The sequence below is a fragment of the Aotus nancymaae genome, unplaced genomic scaffold (assembly GCF_030222135.1).
Source record: "Aotus nancymaae isolate 86718 unplaced genomic scaffold, 86718_ANA_hifiasm-v0.15.2.pri h1tg000028l, whole genome shotgun sequence".
NCBI classification, from domain to species: domain Eukaryota; kingdom Metazoa; phylum Chordata; class Mammalia; order Primates; family Aotidae; genus Aotus; species Aotus nancymaae.
In genome coordinates this window covers 14,589,266-14,606,771 of record NW_026988441.1, presented here as the reverse complement: position 1 = coordinate 14,606,771, position 17,506 = coordinate 14,589,266, and the positions used below count along the sequence as shown (strand labels likewise).

General features: G+C 47.8%; 1 protein-coding gene across 2 annotated transcripts in view; it reads left to right on the top strand.

Annotated features, from left to right (window-relative positions):
* The first annotated feature begins 169 nt into the window (after nt 1-169).
* Nucleotides 170-17,506, top strand: part of SAMD4B (sterile alpha motif domain containing 4B) — a 45,733-nt gene continuing 28,396 nt past the window's right edge. Inside the window, exons 1-3 of one of the 2 annotated variants that reach the window (XM_021676568.2) lie at nt 285-330; nt 5,948-6,049; nt 15,742-16,141. In XM_021676568.2, the coding sequence (XP_021532243.2) occupies nt 15,946-16,141 (196 nt within the window). In that variant the 5' untranslated portion in view covers nt 285-330; nt 5,948-6,049; nt 15,742-15,945. Of the gene's footprint in view, nt 331-5,947; nt 6,050-15,741; nt 16,142-17,506 lie in introns of both variants that reach the window. The other variant, XM_021676567.2, reaches the window with a different exon arrangement.

Genomic DNA, 17,506 nt, shown 5'->3' with positions numbered 1-17,506 from the left:
CACCCCCGTCGCTCCCCTCCTCTCCGGGACCCCGCCTTTCTCGGCGCACACCTCCCGCCCTTCGGGCTGCCCTCCCCGCCCGTTGGCTGGCCCGCCGTTCGTCACCCGGGCGTGAGCTAATGCCGGAGCGCGGCGGCCCCCGTCGGGGCGGGGCCAGGGGCGGTGACGCACGGCGCGGTGACGCAGCGCGGCGGCGGCGGCGGCGGCGGCGGCGGCGGCGGCTGTCGGTGCGGGAGGAGGGAGGGAGCTCGCGGGCAGGAGAGGGGGCGACGGCGGCGGCGGTGGCCTGAGGAGGCCCGAGCGGCGGCGGCGGAGGCGAAGGCCGAGGCGGTGAGTCTCAAGCCGGGCCGGCGCGGGGCGGCGGCGGGTCAGGGTGCGCAGGGCTCCCCTCAGGGCGACCCAGGCCGCGCGGGCGGCCCCGCCCCCTCAGGGACCCCGAACCGCGGGCGGCGGCGGCGGGCGGGTGCGGAGCGCGGGCCTCAGGGGGCCGGGCCCACGGGAGAAGCCCCGCGCCCGTCCCCAGTCTCCCTCCTGGGCCCCGGCAGAAGCTTCCCTCCGAAATCCTTCTCACGCCCTCGGGATCACCGAGGGGCCGGGTGCCCCTCCTCAGGACCCGCCGCACATCCCCGTCGGAGAACCCCGGAAACCCTGCCGAGCCCCCGTGTGCGCCCCAGATGGCCCCCGCAGAGCCCACCCCTTTCATGGAGCCGCCTTCCCGAGCCCTTCGTGGGTCCCAGCAGCCTTCCTCGCAGACCCCCGCCCTTTGGTCCCGAAGCCCCCGTCCTCCTCCTGTCTCCAGAAATAGTCTGCGGAGGCCACTCCTCGTCCATTCCACAGCGTGGCTCTCATAGCTGCTCCAGGAACCTCCCTCACGAGCCCTGCACACCCCCCCAAGGCCCCCTCCGGACCCCCGTCCATTCCAGAACTCTCCCCCGGAGCCCTACCTCTCACAACCCAGCAGGCTCACCCCGATTCCCCCTCCCGGATCCTAAGAATTTTCTCTCCCGCTTACCCCATTCCAGAAACCTCCTTGGAGATTTTTCGCTCATACCCCCTGCGTTTCTGAGTCCCCCTCCCAGAAATCCTTCAGAATGCCCCCCGATCGTCTTCCCTGAAGATCTCCTTCCCATATCCTCAAAATAAATCTTCCTCACAGACTTTCTGAAATGCCCCCAAATCCCAAAAACTTACCTGGAAGACCTCATTGCACTCCCCACCATATTTCAACCATTTTTCGTACACACTCCCCCTTCACATATTCTTCTAGACCTTTCCACAGATCCCAGAAGTCTCCCACAGAGGCCTTCTGTCCCCCCCCCCCGCCCTGCTTCAGCACCCTGAAATGCCCTAGAGATCACTCTCATTTAGCCCAACGATCTTCCCCAGAAGCCCCTTCCCCACCCACTCTCATTCTAAAACTCTCAGCAATTGCCTGAAATCTCCAGAGGACTCTCAACCTCATTCCAAAAGGCTCTTCCAAAACCCCTTTTACATACCCCACATCTTTTCCAGTCCTCCACATCACACGCTCCAAAAATTGTTTAAGGATGCTGAAAAGTTTTCTCGTGGTTTCTTTTTCAGATCCCCTAAAACTGCCCTTTGCTAACACCTCAGAATCCCCCCTTGCAGATCGGTTTTAGAGGAATTTTCTAAAGGTCCTCCACAACCCCTGTAAGATGCTAACATTCTCTTGGTGACCCCTCTGAGATGTAGGTTTTCAGGACTTGCCCCCTCCCCCAGCACACACAGCTTACAGACCCCAGCAACCCCCTGGAGCCCTCCTGACATATGTTCTTGAAATCTCTCCTGGAGACCTTCCTGACACCCCGAAACTCTTGAATCAATATAGAGATTTCCCTCCCTGAACTTGCCCACACAGGTCCCCTAAATTCTCTAGAATCCCCTTAGAAGACCCTCACACACCTAAATTGCCCCCAAAATAACTCTCAAAGCAAGTCCTAGAATTCTTTCTGAAAAACCCTCTCCTCTGACACTCTCTCAGAATATACTCTTTTGGAGACTTTACTCGGGTTTCTCCTTCCCTGAGATCTCTGAAGAGTTTTTCCTAAAAAGATCCCTCTGTCATCCCGCTCCAGGACACCCAGGACCAGTCTCAGAAGACCACACCTTCTTCACACACTCTTTAGAGAATTTTCCCCCAAAATTGCCCTCCATCAGCCACCCACTCCCAGCGCTTCCTGAGACTTCCTCAGAACTTTGCCTCAGATGCCACTTCTGACATCCCCAAGAAACATTGAGGACCCTATCAGATTTACCCGCTATGTTAAGAATTCCTATTTACACCCTCTCATTTCCCCATTCTCTTTCCCCTCAAATCAACTCAGAGACCTTTCTCAGAGGGCCCTCTTTCCCCATTATCCCTTCAGAGGCCCACAACATTCTCCAGACTTGTTCTCCCAGAACCTCCATGTCTCGTTGTAAAGATTCTTGAGAGACACCTTTCCCACCCCCTTGAAATCTCAATGCTCCAAGATCTTTTCTTCAGACCATTTTTCTTAGGTCCCGTCCTCATAGACCCCTCTTCCCTTCAGTGATCGGGAGACCCTTAACACCCTCGTTAGAGACAAGATTCTCCCTGTTTGCCTTTCAGAAACCTTCTTCCTTTTCCCCTTTGAGGGCCTCCTCACCAAAGAATCCCTTCCCCTGTAGCTGTGGTTCTCAAAGTGTGGTTCCTGGCCCAGCAGCAGCAGCAGCATTTGTTAGAAATACACATTCTTGAGTCCCACTCAGATCTACTGAATTAGAAAACCTAGGAGCAGGGCCCAGCAATCTGAGTTTTAACAAACCCTCCTGGTAATTTTGAGGTAATTCTGATGCACACGCAAGTTTGAGAACCTGTGCCCTCTAGGAGGATTTTCTTTTTCCCACAAAAAACTCCCTGAAAGATGCCTCAGGGTATGCCTCTGCCCTACAGCCCACTGCTATTTTCCTGTTTCCTAGGAATCCCCTTTACAAAGTACCCCTCCTCCAGAAAGCTTTCTTACCTACCTTGAAAGGGTCTTGGCTTCTCCACAAGGTTACTCCATCCTCTGAGCAGTTATTTCAGATTCTACCTTTGAATGGTGTCTTTTCAGATGTTCCTCGGTGCTTTCTCTTTCTGGCTACCCCTCCAACCCACCCCCCAGCCTTTGGTGCTTCTGCTTTAGATTGCTGCCTCTTTGAACACACATATCCATCTCTTCTTGTCCATCCGTCTCCACATAGGCACCCTCAGGAGGTCTTTTCATTCTGTGTCTTACTGCCAAGACCCCTCCACCCGCGTTGTACTTCTTAGAACACCACTCACCTTCAGCCTTGTAGTTTTTCCTGTACTTGTCCACTCACCCTCACTGGACTGGGAACTCTGAAAGTACGGGATGTGTCTTGTTCTCTGAATCTCACAAGGTGGGCTCTACCCTTTGTAAGTTATTGAAAATCACTGGCGAATAAGCAGCTGTGCCTTCTGCATTTGGCCAGAAATCTCCAAGTTCCTCAGATCTCACTCCCCATTCAGGTTTAGCACACCTTCCCTGCCCCTCCTCTCCTCTCACCTCCCTTCTTTTCTCCACACAGCACCCTTTGCCTTTCCTCCTGCTCCACCTGCTCCTGTCTTTGGGACTTTTCTTTGTGCTGTTTCCTGATTCTGAGCTACCCCAAGTCCTTTACCTGGTGACCTGCCTCACCTGTTGGCTTCTCTTAGCAGCCCCTCTCAGCTGATAAGTGTGGGACCTCCACAGAGCTCTCAACTTTTTTCAAGGGATTCTGTTTCTGTCTAGGGCCCACAGGGGGAAACAGACCCCAGGGTAAACACTAGGGCCTGCCTTCAGGGAGCTCACAATACCAGTTAGGGGGCTTGGACATGTACAGAGCAGAAAACAAGGTACAAATTATATGCTATAGAAATTCAGCAGTGAGAGGGAGCCTTTTATTTGGAAGGACTTCACAGAAAAGGTGGTAGTTGGGCTGGGTAGTGTTCCACAGGCATTGGGACAATGATGGTGCCTCCCAGGCAGAGGAAACGGCTTAAGCAATGGATCAAAGACAAGAAAGCCTCCTCATCTGTCACCCATGGTATCTCTTCTCTTCACGCAAAAGATAGAGATGAAAGAAGACAGATTTCCTCCATTTGCATTGTATTTGCCAGCTGCGCTTTAGTGGCCTGCAGAGTAATAATAATAATGACCACTGGTTTTTTAATTCTTTCTAACTGCCAGGCACTGTTTAAGTGCTTTATGTGTATTCATAGGAACCCTATGAGGTAGGTAAACTACCATTATCCTTATTTTGCATATGATGAGATTAAGGATGGGTAAAACTAATAGGTCTGTGGGCACTGTCCATTCTAAGATGGTAATGCCTTGGGTCAAAAAGTTGGATTTTTAGTTAAGATAGGTTTGGCTGCAATGGGGCAGTAGTAGTTAGGTATGCGGACCCTGGTTCTGAACAGGATTTGCATCCCACATTATCACTCACCAGTTTTGTGCTGTAGGACAAGTGACTTAACCTCTTTGGTCTTTTAGTTTCCACAGCTAAAAAAATGAAGGAAATAATGTTACTCTATTTAGATTCATAAATTGTTAGGAGAATTAAATAAGTTAATACATGTAAAGTACTTAGAACAATGCCTTGCCCATAAGTGCAGTTAGCAAAAAAAAAAAAAAAAAAAAAGTATCAGCCAGAACTCTAAAAACATAAAGTGATAGAACCTTAGCTCAAAGTGGTTTAATCAGAAAAGCAGGGAATCAATTGGCTCTTGCTGCTGAAAAGTCCAGAGCTGCATTGGCTTCAGACCTAGCTGCATCCATGTGTTCAAATAATTTTCTTAAGTCATCTTCTCCCATTTCTCCACTGAGTTAGCTTTCTCTTCAACAAGCTTCTGCTTTGGGTGACAAAGATGGCCTTAGCAGTCCCAGGTTTTAACCCTACCTCCTTGGAAAGCCTTAGTGGAAAGAACTCTTTCTTGAGAGTCCCAGTTTGAAAATAGTTTATTCCCTGAATAGATGTGAGATTATGCCAGAAGATCCTTAGAGACATATTTTGGGTTCTGTACCCTGCAACTCAGTCTCTGGCTTGCTGAGCCAAATAGGCCTGTGATTCTATCCCATGAACTTTCTGAGCATTGATGGCAGTCTCCCTCCTCACTGTCCCCCAGCCCCAATCATCCTCTGCTCGTGATTCTTGGGTCTAGAGAGAGTTTATGGCTGGTCTGACCCAACTACACTTTACTTTGGGATGTCACGGGTGTTATAGGTGATCAGCCTGGCTTGGTGGTGGCCTCAGGGTGGCAGAATCCAGGAGTACTGGCTAATACCCTCACCTCAGCTTTAGGTTTCCAAGACACAGAACTTTGGAAGAGAGTTAAGTAGGGTTGCTGTCAGTGGAGTTTTGTTTTGTTTTAGTGTAAACTTGTTGAATAGAAGCTGGTTAAGGGCAAGTTACAGAACCACGGTGTATATGGAGTATGCAGGTCTCATATGTCTCCAGCCTGCACTCATTCATTAAACAATGTGTGGAGGCACTGTTCTAGGTGCTAGAGATAGAGCAGTGAATAAAACAGTCAAGGTCCTGAAATTCATGGAATTTATATTCTGATGGAGGGAGGAAACACAAAGAAATCAGACTGTGATTCATGCTATGAAGGAAATAAAACAGTGTGAAAGAGAGGGTGGGAGTGGCCACTGTAGACACGGGGATCAGAAGAGGCCTCTTTTGGGAGGTAACAGTTGAGCCTGATAACCAGAAAGATGAGAGGGCACCAGTTGTGGGAACATCTGGGAGTGGAACATTCTAATCTAAGCATTGTTACTTGCAGAAAAAAGACTGCTTGCAAGGTGGAGAAATTTATCACAGATATTTATTGAGGGCCTGTTATGCACCATGTGATATGCTAGGAACTGGAGATGTAGCATAATATAGCTACAGTCTTCCCTTCTTGTGGATCTTACAGTCTAGGTGTTTTTGGAAGAGCTGCAGCCTTTGAAGAAACATCTCTTGATGATGATATCGCAGACTCCTACCTACTGGGGAGATAAGGCAGAATGGGGCACAGGTGAGCACAGATCTGTTTGATGAGCAGGAACCAACCTTGTGATGATCTGGGAAAGAGCATTTCAGGCAGGGAGGTCAGCAGGTGCAAAAGCCCTGAGATGTGTTCAGGGAATAGCAAGGACCAGTGTGGCTAAAGCCTAAAAGAGGGAGAGAGGCAAGAGTTGGAAAGCTTGACAGAAGCCACATCACTTGGGGCCTAAGGACCATAATAAGGAGTTTCCATTTTTTTTGTTGTTTAGTTTTGTTTTGTTTGAGACAGAGTCTTGCTCTGTCACCCAGTCTGGAGTGCAATGGCACAATCTTGGCTTACTACAACCTCTGCTTCCCAGGTTCAAGTGATTCTTCTGCCTCAGCCTCCTCAGTAGCTGGGATTACAGGCACATGCCACCATGCCCAGCTAATTTTTGTATTTTTAGTAAAGATGGGGTTTCACCATGTTGGTCAGGCTGGTCTGGAACTCCTGACCTTGTGATCCGCCAGCCTCGACCTCCCAAAGTGCTGGAATTACAGGCATGAGCTACCTCGCCCTGCCGGAGTTTCCATTTTCTTTTAAGGATATTGGAAAACCATTAGAAAGGAGTTTTTAAAAGCAAGACAGCGACATGATCAGATTAATTTTTTTAGAAAGCTCACTTTGGTTTCTGGGAGGAAAACAGAGGGTCAGGACAGGTATCAGGGAGGCAAGTTAGGAGGCAATCCATTTGTCCAGATGAGAAATGGCAACATGGATGTGAGGGTGGTGGTAGTGAAGATGGAGAGAAGCAGGTTTATTTTGGGTATAGAGAAAACAGAACTTGATAGTGGGATTAGAGAGAGAGAGAAATCTAGGATAATGATAATAGCCAAGTGATTTATGCCTCACAACTCTATGAGAGTAGGCACTATTATTATTTTTTGTCTTCCTCCCCAGTAGGTGCTGTTATTAAATCCACATTACAGATGACAAAACAGGCACAGCAAGGTGAAATCACTTGCCCAAAATTACACAGGTAGTAAGTGGCAGGCCTATATTTCCAACCCAGCAGTCTGGTTCTAGAGCCACTTGGGTTTGGGGAAAGGTAAGGAAGGCATGTTTAGCTAACATTTTTAAAAAAAGAAATATCAAGACCTGATGACTGGGTCTTTGGGAAATGGAAGAAATCAAAGATAACTCAAAAAATGTTGTCCACAGAGAGGTGATAATTGAATCTACAGGAGTTGATTGCATTCCTAAGTGAGAGAAAACAAATGTAAAGCAGGGAAAAGGAGCAGAGGATAAACTTTTCAGGGGGAAGGGGTGTCAACACATCTAGGAGTGGGAGGAAGAACACTAGCTTTCCCTCTATTCCAGAGTTTCCCAGAGCTCTCCATACTGTGTGTATCTTCCAGGAGGCCCTGCCTGGCTTCTCCCCCCATCTCCCTCCCTTCCCCAGACCATTCATACAAAAAGCTCATTGTTTGCTAATGCAGTAGTATACATATTTTGTGTACATATTTCAGGAGTTTCTGGAAATAACGGTTCTTATAAGAGAAGTTGGGCTCCCTTGGCTTCTGACAGTCTCTTCTTAGATTAGGATGGTGAGTTAACCCTAGGTAACTAGCCTATTATCTTGTTCGTGAAGTATGAGTTCCTCAAAGGCCTAGGTCATGTTGTAAAAGAACTAGGAGTGGGTAAGAAGGCAGATAGGATCCCCTTATTTAGCCAGAGATGTTGGGCCCTTATTATATTAAAGGACCTTAGGCCCAACTTTGACCATGTTGCCCAGGCTGGTCTCAAACTCCTGGGCTCAAGTGATCTGCCCACCTCAGCCTCCCAAAGTGCTGGGATTATAGGTGTGAGCCACCATGCCCAGCCTTGTTGCATTATTAAGAGCAAACAAGAGCTCTGAAGCCAGACTGCCTGGCCTTGAAAATCTCAGCTTAGTGTGCAGTCTTGGGCAAAGTGACTTACGTTCTCTGTACTTCAGTTTCTCCATCTGTAAAATGAGGATAATCACATATCATGTGTGTGTGATATATTTTTCAAATAGAGTTTTTGGGATCAAATGTGCTTATCCATGGAAAACTGTTAGCAAAGGGCCTGACAATTTATGATGTATGAAGACATGCTAAGCATCATGCTTGCTATTGTAATGAAGTTTGGGGATTGAGCCTCATGCTAGGTATTTTTAAATACATTGTTTCATTTAATTCTTGTAGCAAGCTTCATTGAGGAAGAAACAGAGTTACTTGCCAAAAGTCAATATAGCAAGTTAAGTATAGCAGGAGAGCCAGGATTTAAGCCAGGTCCGACTGACTCCACTATGCTGCTTCTGGATGAAGAGAGCTGACCTCCAGAGGTGCTGTTTATGAGTAAATGGGCCTTTTCTCACTGGGGCCAGGGAAGAAGCCCAGAGGGTAGTTTGACCTGGAGCATTTTAGCCCTTTTTTTTTCCCCCTTTCTTTCTTTTTTCTATTTTGAGAGGGTCTGTCCGTCACCCAGGTGGGAGTGTAGGGATCTCAGCTCACTGCAGCCTTGACCTCCAAACAAGTGATCCTCCCACCTCAGCCTCCTGAGTAGCTGGGACTACAGGTGCACACCACCATGCCCAGCTAGTTTTTGGATTTTATTTTTTGTAGAGATGGGATTTTGCCATGTTGCCCAAGCTGGTTTAGAAACTTTAGTTTTTTTGTTTTGTTTTGTTTTGTTTTTTTAATTGAGATAGGGTTTTACTCTGTTTCCCAGGCTGGAGTGCAGTGGCACGATCTTGGCTGACTGCAACCTCTGCCTCCCAGGCTCAAGCGATTCTCCTGCCTCAGCTTCCCAAGTAGGTGGGATTACAGGTGCATACCACCACATCCGGCTAACTTTTTTGTATTTTTTTAGAGACAGGGTTTCACTATCTTGCCCAGGCTGGTCTCGAACTCCTGAGCTCAAGCGATCCACCCGCCCAGGCCTCCCAAAGTTCTGGGATTACAGGTGTGAGCCATTGCGCCCAGCCCCCTTAGCTATTTTGGTAGCTTCGTTTCCCACCTCTGGAGTTGGTAGGGGCTGCTTCTTCAAGTATGGCAGCAATATTGCTGGGCTTTCAGAGAGACTTTTGTTATAGAGGTTCCCCTCTTGTGTCTTTCCTCAAAGCTAGGGAGTAATTTTTGGTCATATGAGGGCAGAGACCAAACCATTGGTGAATTCTCTCTTGCATGGGAATTGTCAAGTCTCTTTCAGTCTTAACTGAAACTCAACTCAAACCGGCCTAAGCCAAAAAGGAATTTATTCGTCTATGTAACTGAAAAGAGTGGGCCACAAGGGGAGGCTTCAGGCTAGCTGGATCTAGGTTTCAAATCAAGTGAACAGATCTCCCCTTCCTTCTTCCCGATCTCTTGACTCTGCTGTCATCTGTGTTAGTTTCATTCTGATGCAGGCTTCCACCATAAAATAGAAAAGGTGGCAACCAGTAACATCACGAAATGATGTATGATCTGAGCAACCCTAACCAAGAACTTTTTTTCCTTAGTAATTCCAGCAAAAATCCAGAGGGGACTATCCTTGGCTAGGGTTAACCCTGTGTCCACTTCTGGAGCCAAGAAAGACAGTTCCTTCTCCAAGGGGAACCCAGGATGTTGATACTAGAAGATAGAAATGGATATTTGGCAGGCAAATCTACCAGAATTCATTACAGTTAGATGCTGCCATAGTGAGATGCCTCGCCCAGGTCTCCCTCTCTCACTGCAGCCAAGCAAATGGAATAGACGGTAGCAGGGGGCCTCTGGCCCTTTAATGGAAGAAGGCCATCCAGTCCTCTCCAGTTAACATCCAGACCAAACACAAAGCATCCTTTTCTCATCCAGAGGACATAGGAACCCTTCCTTCAGGGATGACTTTTTTTTTTAACAATGAAATCTTCAAAGTAACTTTCACTAAGGCCTCCAGTGTTTACTGAAGACTGTCATAATCATCCTCCATCACTAGATCCTCTCCACAGGTCATGTTCCCTGAGCATTGGGGTGGCTTGAAGGTATAAACCAGAAAGGCCCTAGGCCGGGTGCTGTGGCTCACACCTGTAATCCCTGCACTTTGGGAGGCCACGGCGGGCAGATCACCTGAGGTCAGGAGTTCAAGACCAGCCTGACCAACATAGAGAAACCCCCATCTCTACTCCAAGAATGGAACTATTAGCCGGGTGTGGTGGCACATGCCTGTAAGCCCAGCTACTTGGGAGGTGAGGCAGGAGAATCAGTTGAACCTGGGAGGCAGTGGTTGCGATGAGCCGAGATTGCACCATTGCACTCCAGCCTGGGCAACAAGAGTGAAACTTTGTCTCAAAGGAAAAAAAAAAAACAAGCCCAAGAGAGGAATAGTTAGCAGACTTCTGGTCTTTTTCTAGCTTGTGCTTAGCTGTTGCAAGGACCACAGGTGTGTGTTGTTCTGTGTAGTAGTTCACTGTTGTTTTAATGTGATTCATTTCCCATATTTAAAAAAAAGGGGAATTTACTTTAAAATCCAAATATCTAGTTCCTCTTAGGGAAAAAGAAAATACTAAGACCTAACAATACTAGACCCACATTCCTTCATAGTAAGCTGATGACAGCTAGATAGTGACTTCTCCCTTTAGACCGGGTGTGGAGTTTCCAACTCACCATAGTCCCTGTTGGCCTGCTTTGTTCAAAGCCTGGCCTTGTAAGCATCATGTTTGAGACGTTCTAAAGCTTTGCTTCTTGCATCTGGCCTGTGGGGGAAAGCTGGATTAATGTTTAGTCAGCAGCTCATTTGGGTAGGGTGCGGGGGGTACAGTGCTGTTGCTTAGGAAAAGTAACAACCCAGTTAAAGAATTTATGGGAAAGAGTGTGCACAACTTTGGTCTGTTTGTGGATTTGGTCGTTTTTTTGCTGTAAATGCTGTTGGCATATCAAACCTTCCGTCACAAATGTTCCCTCTGAAATAGTAACATGTCCTTCTATCTTATGAGTTGCCACCCAGTGAAGGAATCCCTCCCACTCCCAAGGGATGTTCATCCAGCCTCCGCTTGACCACTTCCAGCAGCCAGGGAGCTCATTACCTCCCCACATGGCAGCCAGTTCCATTCTTGGACAGATGCGTTATTTTAAAATTCTTCCTTATGTTGAGGCAGCTGCTGCCTCATTGGGACTGAAAGCCACAAAATGCTGGAGCTGGGAAGGAAAACTGATTTTTTTTAGGCGCGTGAGCTACCACTCATCCACCCTGCATCCAGGGCAAACACTGATAGTTAATCACAGCACTGTTTCTCACTGAGTCAGGAAGTATGCTGCCTTAAAATTGTTTTTAATTAAATTCATTCTCAAAAATTACAAAAGTAATATGTATTCATTTGCACCTAGTGAAATAGTACAAAGTTACATAAAGATAGTGTTAATAATTCCCCGGTTTCTCCAAGATAGTGTTAGCAGCCTGGGGTGTATTCTTCTATACATTTATACACATACAAGCATAGATATTCATATATAAAATAGGTAAGGGGTTTTGTATGTGGCTTTTTGAAATCACGAAAATGGCATTATATTGGCCAGGTGCGGTGGCTCACTCCTGTAATCCCAGTACTTTGGGAGGCTGAGGCGGGTGGATCACCTAAGGTCAGGAGTTCAAGACCAGTCTGACCAACATGGAGAAACCCCATCTCTACTAAAAATATAAAATTAACCGGGCAGGGTGGCGCATGCCTGTAATCCCAGCTACCCAGGAGGCTGAGGCAGGAGAATCACTTGAACCTGGGAGGCTGAGGTTGCGGTGAGCCAGCATCACACCATTGTGCTCCAGCCTGGGCAACAGGAGCGAAACTCCATCTCAAAAAAAAAAAAGGCGTCATATTGTACATGTTACTATGTAGCTTATGGACATCCCTCTAAATAGTTACAGATGAAACATTGTATATAGCTTTGTTTTGTTGTTGGTTTTTTCTTTTTCTTTTTTTGAGATGGAGTCTCACTCTGTCACCCAGGCTAGAGTACAGTGGTATAATCACAGCTCACTGCAACCTCCACCTTCTGGGTTCAAGCGATTCTCCTGCCTCAGCTTCCCAAGTAGCTGGAACTACAATTTTTGTATTTTTAGTAGAGATGGAGTTTCACCATGTTGGCCAGGTGGGTCTTGAACTGACCTCAAGTGATCCACCTGCCTCAGCCTCCCAAAGTGCTAGGATTACAGGAGTGAGCCACCTTGTGTTTTTAATATATATGTTATATCATACACTGTGGGATCTACCCCAGTTTATTAATCGTTCCCCATTGATGGATATTCCCATTAATTTCTTCAGGATTCTTCTCATCACAGTGCACCAGGCAGCCACTGCCAATCAGTTGGAGTTAGCCTGTAAGGTAAAACCTATTAGTCATGTCACACCCAGTCCAGCTCTTTATCCCACATTCTAGAGAAGAGAACAGACTAGCCCCAAGATCAAAGTGAATCCATGACTTGGGGCAGGACTAGAACTGAATTTTCTTGACTTTCAGCATTTCCCATATCCCATGTTGTGACTCCCTTAGTGTCATCTTTTTTTTTTTTTTTTTTTTTTAATGGAGTTTCACCATGTTGGTCAGGCTGGTCTTGAACTCCCGACCTCAGGCGATCTGCCCGCCTTGGCCTCCAAAGTGTTTGGATTACAGGCGTGAGCCACCACGCCCAGCCTCCTTTAGAGTCATCTACCCTGCTTTTCTCCTCTAGAGCAAAAGAACAAATACAGTTCCTCTCTGTGTGCTACCTCTTCAGATATTCAAAGTCATTTATGCCATTCCCCTTGAGTCTTCTCTTCCCCAGGGGAAGTCTCAGTGCCTTCAATTTTTTTTCTTAAGGTTTCCAAATCCCTTTGCCATCCTGTGAGCTGTTCCTTCTATCTTCTTTCCCCCCAGGACTGTAGAAATCCCAAGTGTGGCTTCCACATTCATCTTCTATAGCTATTTATTTATTCACTAAATAAATATTGAGCATTTTTCTATATATCAGGCACTGTGGTAGGCACTGGCTGATTGTATAGCTTGCATTTTGGTCGGACAAGAGAAGCATAAATAAGATGATACCTGCGGGTGCCAAATTATATAAAAGGAATGAAATAGTGTTAATATAATTGGAGGAGAAACACCTGAGATTGGATGGTCAGGGAAATTCTCTGAGGAAATGACAGTGTGCTGAGACCTGAATGACAAGTGGGGCCAGTCTCCAGCAGAAGAGTATTCCACTGAACAAGAAAGAATTTGGTACAAGATGAGGTTGGAGAGGCCACAAGAGTCCTATAGGGCTCTGTAGGCCAAGTTAAGAAGTTTGGAATTCATTTAGATTTTTTTTTTTTCTTAGACAGAGTCTCGCTCTGTCACCCAGGCTGGAGTGCAATGGTGCAATCTTGGCTCACTGCACCCTCTGCCTCCCAGCTTCAAGCAATTCTCGTGCCTCAGTCTCCCAAGTTGCTGTGATTACAGGCGTGTGCTAGCTCGCCCGGCTAATTTTTGTATTTTTAATAGAGATGGAGTTTCGCCACTTTGGCCAGGCTGGTCTCAAACTCCTGACCTCAAGTGATCCACCCACCTTAGCCTCCCAAAGTGCTGGGATTACAGACATGAGCCACCACACCTGACCTTGTTTAGATTTTACTTAAGTGCAATGGGAAGTCATTGGAGAATTTTAGGTCAGGGAGGTGACATCTGATTTCCCCTTTAAAAGAAATTGCTGGGCCAGGCACAGTGGCTCACACCTATAATCCCAGCACTTTGGGAGTCTGAGGTGGGTGGATCACCTGAGGTCGGGAGTTCAAGACCAGTCTGACCAACATGGAGAAACTCTGTCTCTACTAAAAATACAAAATTAGCCAGATGTGGTGGCACATGCCTGTAATCCCAGCTACTCGGGAGGCTGAGGCAAGAGAATCATTTGAACCCAGGAAGCGGTGGTTACAAGATTGTGTTAAGCTGAGATCCTGCCACTGCGCTGCAGCCTGGGCAACAAAAGCAAAAAACTCCATCTCAAAAAAAAAAAAAAAAAATTGTTGGATGCTTGTTTAACTTGGAGCAAGATTTCATTTTCCCTCATACCTTTCCTGCTTCTTATATCCAAAGGGATTGGCAACCAGGCCAGTTCGCTCTGTTTAGGGGTCCCACAGGAGATCCATGAGGCAAGTCACAGCTATTGCCTCATGCATCCCACAGTTCTCTTCAGCAAGTGCACAGAAGTTCAGAGAGTAATAAGTAGCTCCCTTAGACCTGAGCCCAGTAGGTTCAATGGGTCTTTGTATGAAGTTCTCAGTCCAAGGAGCCTTAGTCCTTTGGCAGCCAAAGGGGGATGGAGCTGAATGTGGTTTGAGGATACAGCCAAGGGCACTGGTTGCAAGAGAGACAGATGGAGGAAATGTTGAGTGGAGACCTCAAGATACTTAGAAAAAGGCTTCAGGGTGGTATCCAGAAACCAGCAAACTGAAAAATAGATCTGTTGTTTGCCCAGTTGAAGTAACTTATCTGTAGTTCCTAAGAGAGGAATTTGGATACTTCCTAGCTGGTGAGTTTTTTACTTTGGTCTGTCCCCTTCCCCTCAGGTTGGCATTTTCTTGGCTCCCAGGAGGAGTCTGAGACAGGCTGGCGTCTCTGGAAGTCAGGGGGACTTCCCAAACAGAGAGTTTGGGTTTGGAGCAGCCTTCGGGGAAATTAAGAGGGCAGGGAGTGATTCACCTCAGAGTAGAAGTAGGTAAAATCTGAAAAATCAGAGCTGTACGTTTTCCAGAGTCAGGGAGCTGGGTTCGAGAGGGTGAGATTCCCTCAGCCTGTGGTGATATTTGAAAAGGCCTCTGACCATCCCCATACCTGATAGATACCCAGCCAGTTACTGATCAGATGGCCGGCTGCATATCTGAGATCTCCGCCAAGGTCACTACCCTACCATCCATCCTCTACTCAGCATTTTGGGTCTCGCTTGAAGTAATTTAAAGAGCCCTTGGCCAGGCGCAGTGGCTCACGCCTAATCCCAGCACTTTGGGAGGCCAAGGCAGGCGAATCACGAGGTCAGGAGTTCGAGACTAGCCTGACTAACATGGTGAAACCCCATCTCTACTAAAAATACAAAAATTAGCTGGGCATGATGGTGTACGCCTGTGATCCCAGCTACTTATTCGGGAGGCTGAGGCAGGAGAATCACTTGAACCCTGGGGGCAGAGGTTGCAGTGAGCTGAGATTGTACCACTGCACTCCAGCCTGGACAACAGAGCAAGACTCCGTTTCCAAAAGAAAAAAAAGAGAGCGAGAGCCCTTAGAGTCCTATCAGTAGGTTAGCAGTCACAGTGTCCAGCTTTCAAAGAAGGTGGCCAGAAACCAGCAAGGTCAAAGATATGCTCTGCTTAGTCATGTCACCTTGGGCCAGATTGCCATCAATTCATATCTTTTCTCATAATTTGCAGCCTCCTATTTCCCATTTCTGAAAAATCTTTCCAATTCCTACATTAAATCCACTTCCTTTGACACTATGATAGCCAGGTGTGAGGGCCAGCATCTCCTTGGGGTCTCTGAGATAGGCATCTAAGTCCCAACAAGCCTTTTTTCTGGATTTGGAGATTTGAGTGAAAGTTGATTTAATATCTGGTGTTGGCTTCATCTTTCTTCTAGGAGCTCAGCAGAGCAAGTACCCTGAAAGAGAAACGTATGAGGCCTTCATGCTCCCTCAGCCCACACTCATCACACAAGTTTCAGCCCCTTATTTCTGTTTGACCCCTTTGCTTCCTTTTTCAGGAGACTGAAGAGGCGTGGCTGGACCAAGACCTCCCCCATGTGAGCAGGCTTCCTCCTCCCCCACCAACCGTTGCCACCACGCCCAGAAACGTCCTTAAGCCCTGGCCCTCAGGGGAAAGGTAACAGGAGGCCAGAGCCGGGACCATGTGACGGCGCTGGCCCTTGCCACCGCCGTCCCCCCACCCTGGCCCCAGGCCCGGCACCATGATGTTCCGAGACCAGGTGGGCATCCTCGCTGGCTGGTTCAAGGGCTGGAATGAGTGTGAGCAGACAGTGGCCCTGCTGTCACTTCTGAAACGGGTCACCCGTACCCAGGCCCGCTTCCTGCAGCTCTGCTTAGAGCACTCACTGGCGGACTGCAATGACATCCACCTGCTGGAGTCGGAGGCCAACAGTGCTGGTGAGTCTCCACCCTTAGAGATGGGAACACAGCAGGAGAGAGACCTGGAACAGATGTCACGTGGCTAAGAAGGCCAAACCAACAATGGGGCTAAAAACTGTGGGTTCTAGGGTTGGTGGGTGGGGAATCCCTTACCTCCCAAGTCGTCATCATGGGTCTTCTGGGACTGTGTTGCCATAAATCCTCAGGCATAGAATAGTGGACTCATGGGAGAAGGCAACACAAACTGGAAACTCCCCCTAACAGGAAGATCATTGAGAGTGGCTTATGTGGGCTGCTGAAAGGAACAGACTAAAGTCATAATGAAAGGGGGATAGAAGGTGAGCAGTAATCAATTTCTTTCTTTTTTTTTTTTTTTTTTTTTTTTTGTTTTGAGACAGAGTTTCGCTCTTGATACCCAGGCTGGAGTGCAATGGCGCGATCTCGGCTCACCGCAACCTCCGCCTCCCGGGTTCAGGCAATTCTCCTGCCTCAGCCTCCTGAGTAGCTGGGATTACAGGCACGCGCCACCGTGCCCAGCTAATTTTTTGTATTAGTAGAGACGGGGTTTCACCATGTTGACCAGGATGGTCTCGATCTCTTGACCTCGTGATCCACCCGCCTCGGCCTCCCAAAGTGCGCCCGGCCTCTTTTTTTTTTTTTTTTTTTTTTTTTTTTTGAGACAGTCTCACTCTGTTGCCAGACGCCAGGCTGGAGTGCAATGGCGCAATCTCAGCTTACTGCAGCCTCCGCCTCCTGGGTTCAAGCAATTCTCCTGCCTCAGCCTCCCGAGTAGCTGGGACTATAGGCATGCGCCACCATGCCCAGCTAATTTTTGTATTTTTTTAGTAGAGACAGGGTTTCGCTGTGTTGACCAGGATGGTCTCGATCTCTTGACCTTGTGATCTACTTGCCTCTGCCTCCCAAAGTGCTGGGATTGCAGACATTATCCACCGTGCCTGGCCAGTAATTAATTTCTTAAGCTTCAGGATATCAGGGCTAGGAGGGAATTTTAGAACTCTTCCAAAATTCATGTCATCTTATACTATTCTTTACCCTCAAAGGCAGGTTGGATTTAAAGCATAAGCAGCTTCCAGAGAGTTTAGAATTTAGATACAGTTCATCCTGTCAGTTCCCCAAGTACTTATTAGAGAGGCACTCTGTGTCCTGTGAGATTGGCATTGGCATGGGTGAGCCAGGCTTCTCTAGGACCTGTCTCTTTCTTAAGCCCCAGTTGTAGACAGGAGTCAGAGGCTATTGCTGAAGCTGCTCTGGCTGTTTGGGCCTCCACAGGGCTGGATGGAGAGCTGTTGGCACCAGTGACAAATGGGAGAGGTGGAGGCCAGAGAAGAGGGAGGGTAGTGGATACCTGAAAGCTAGCTGGGT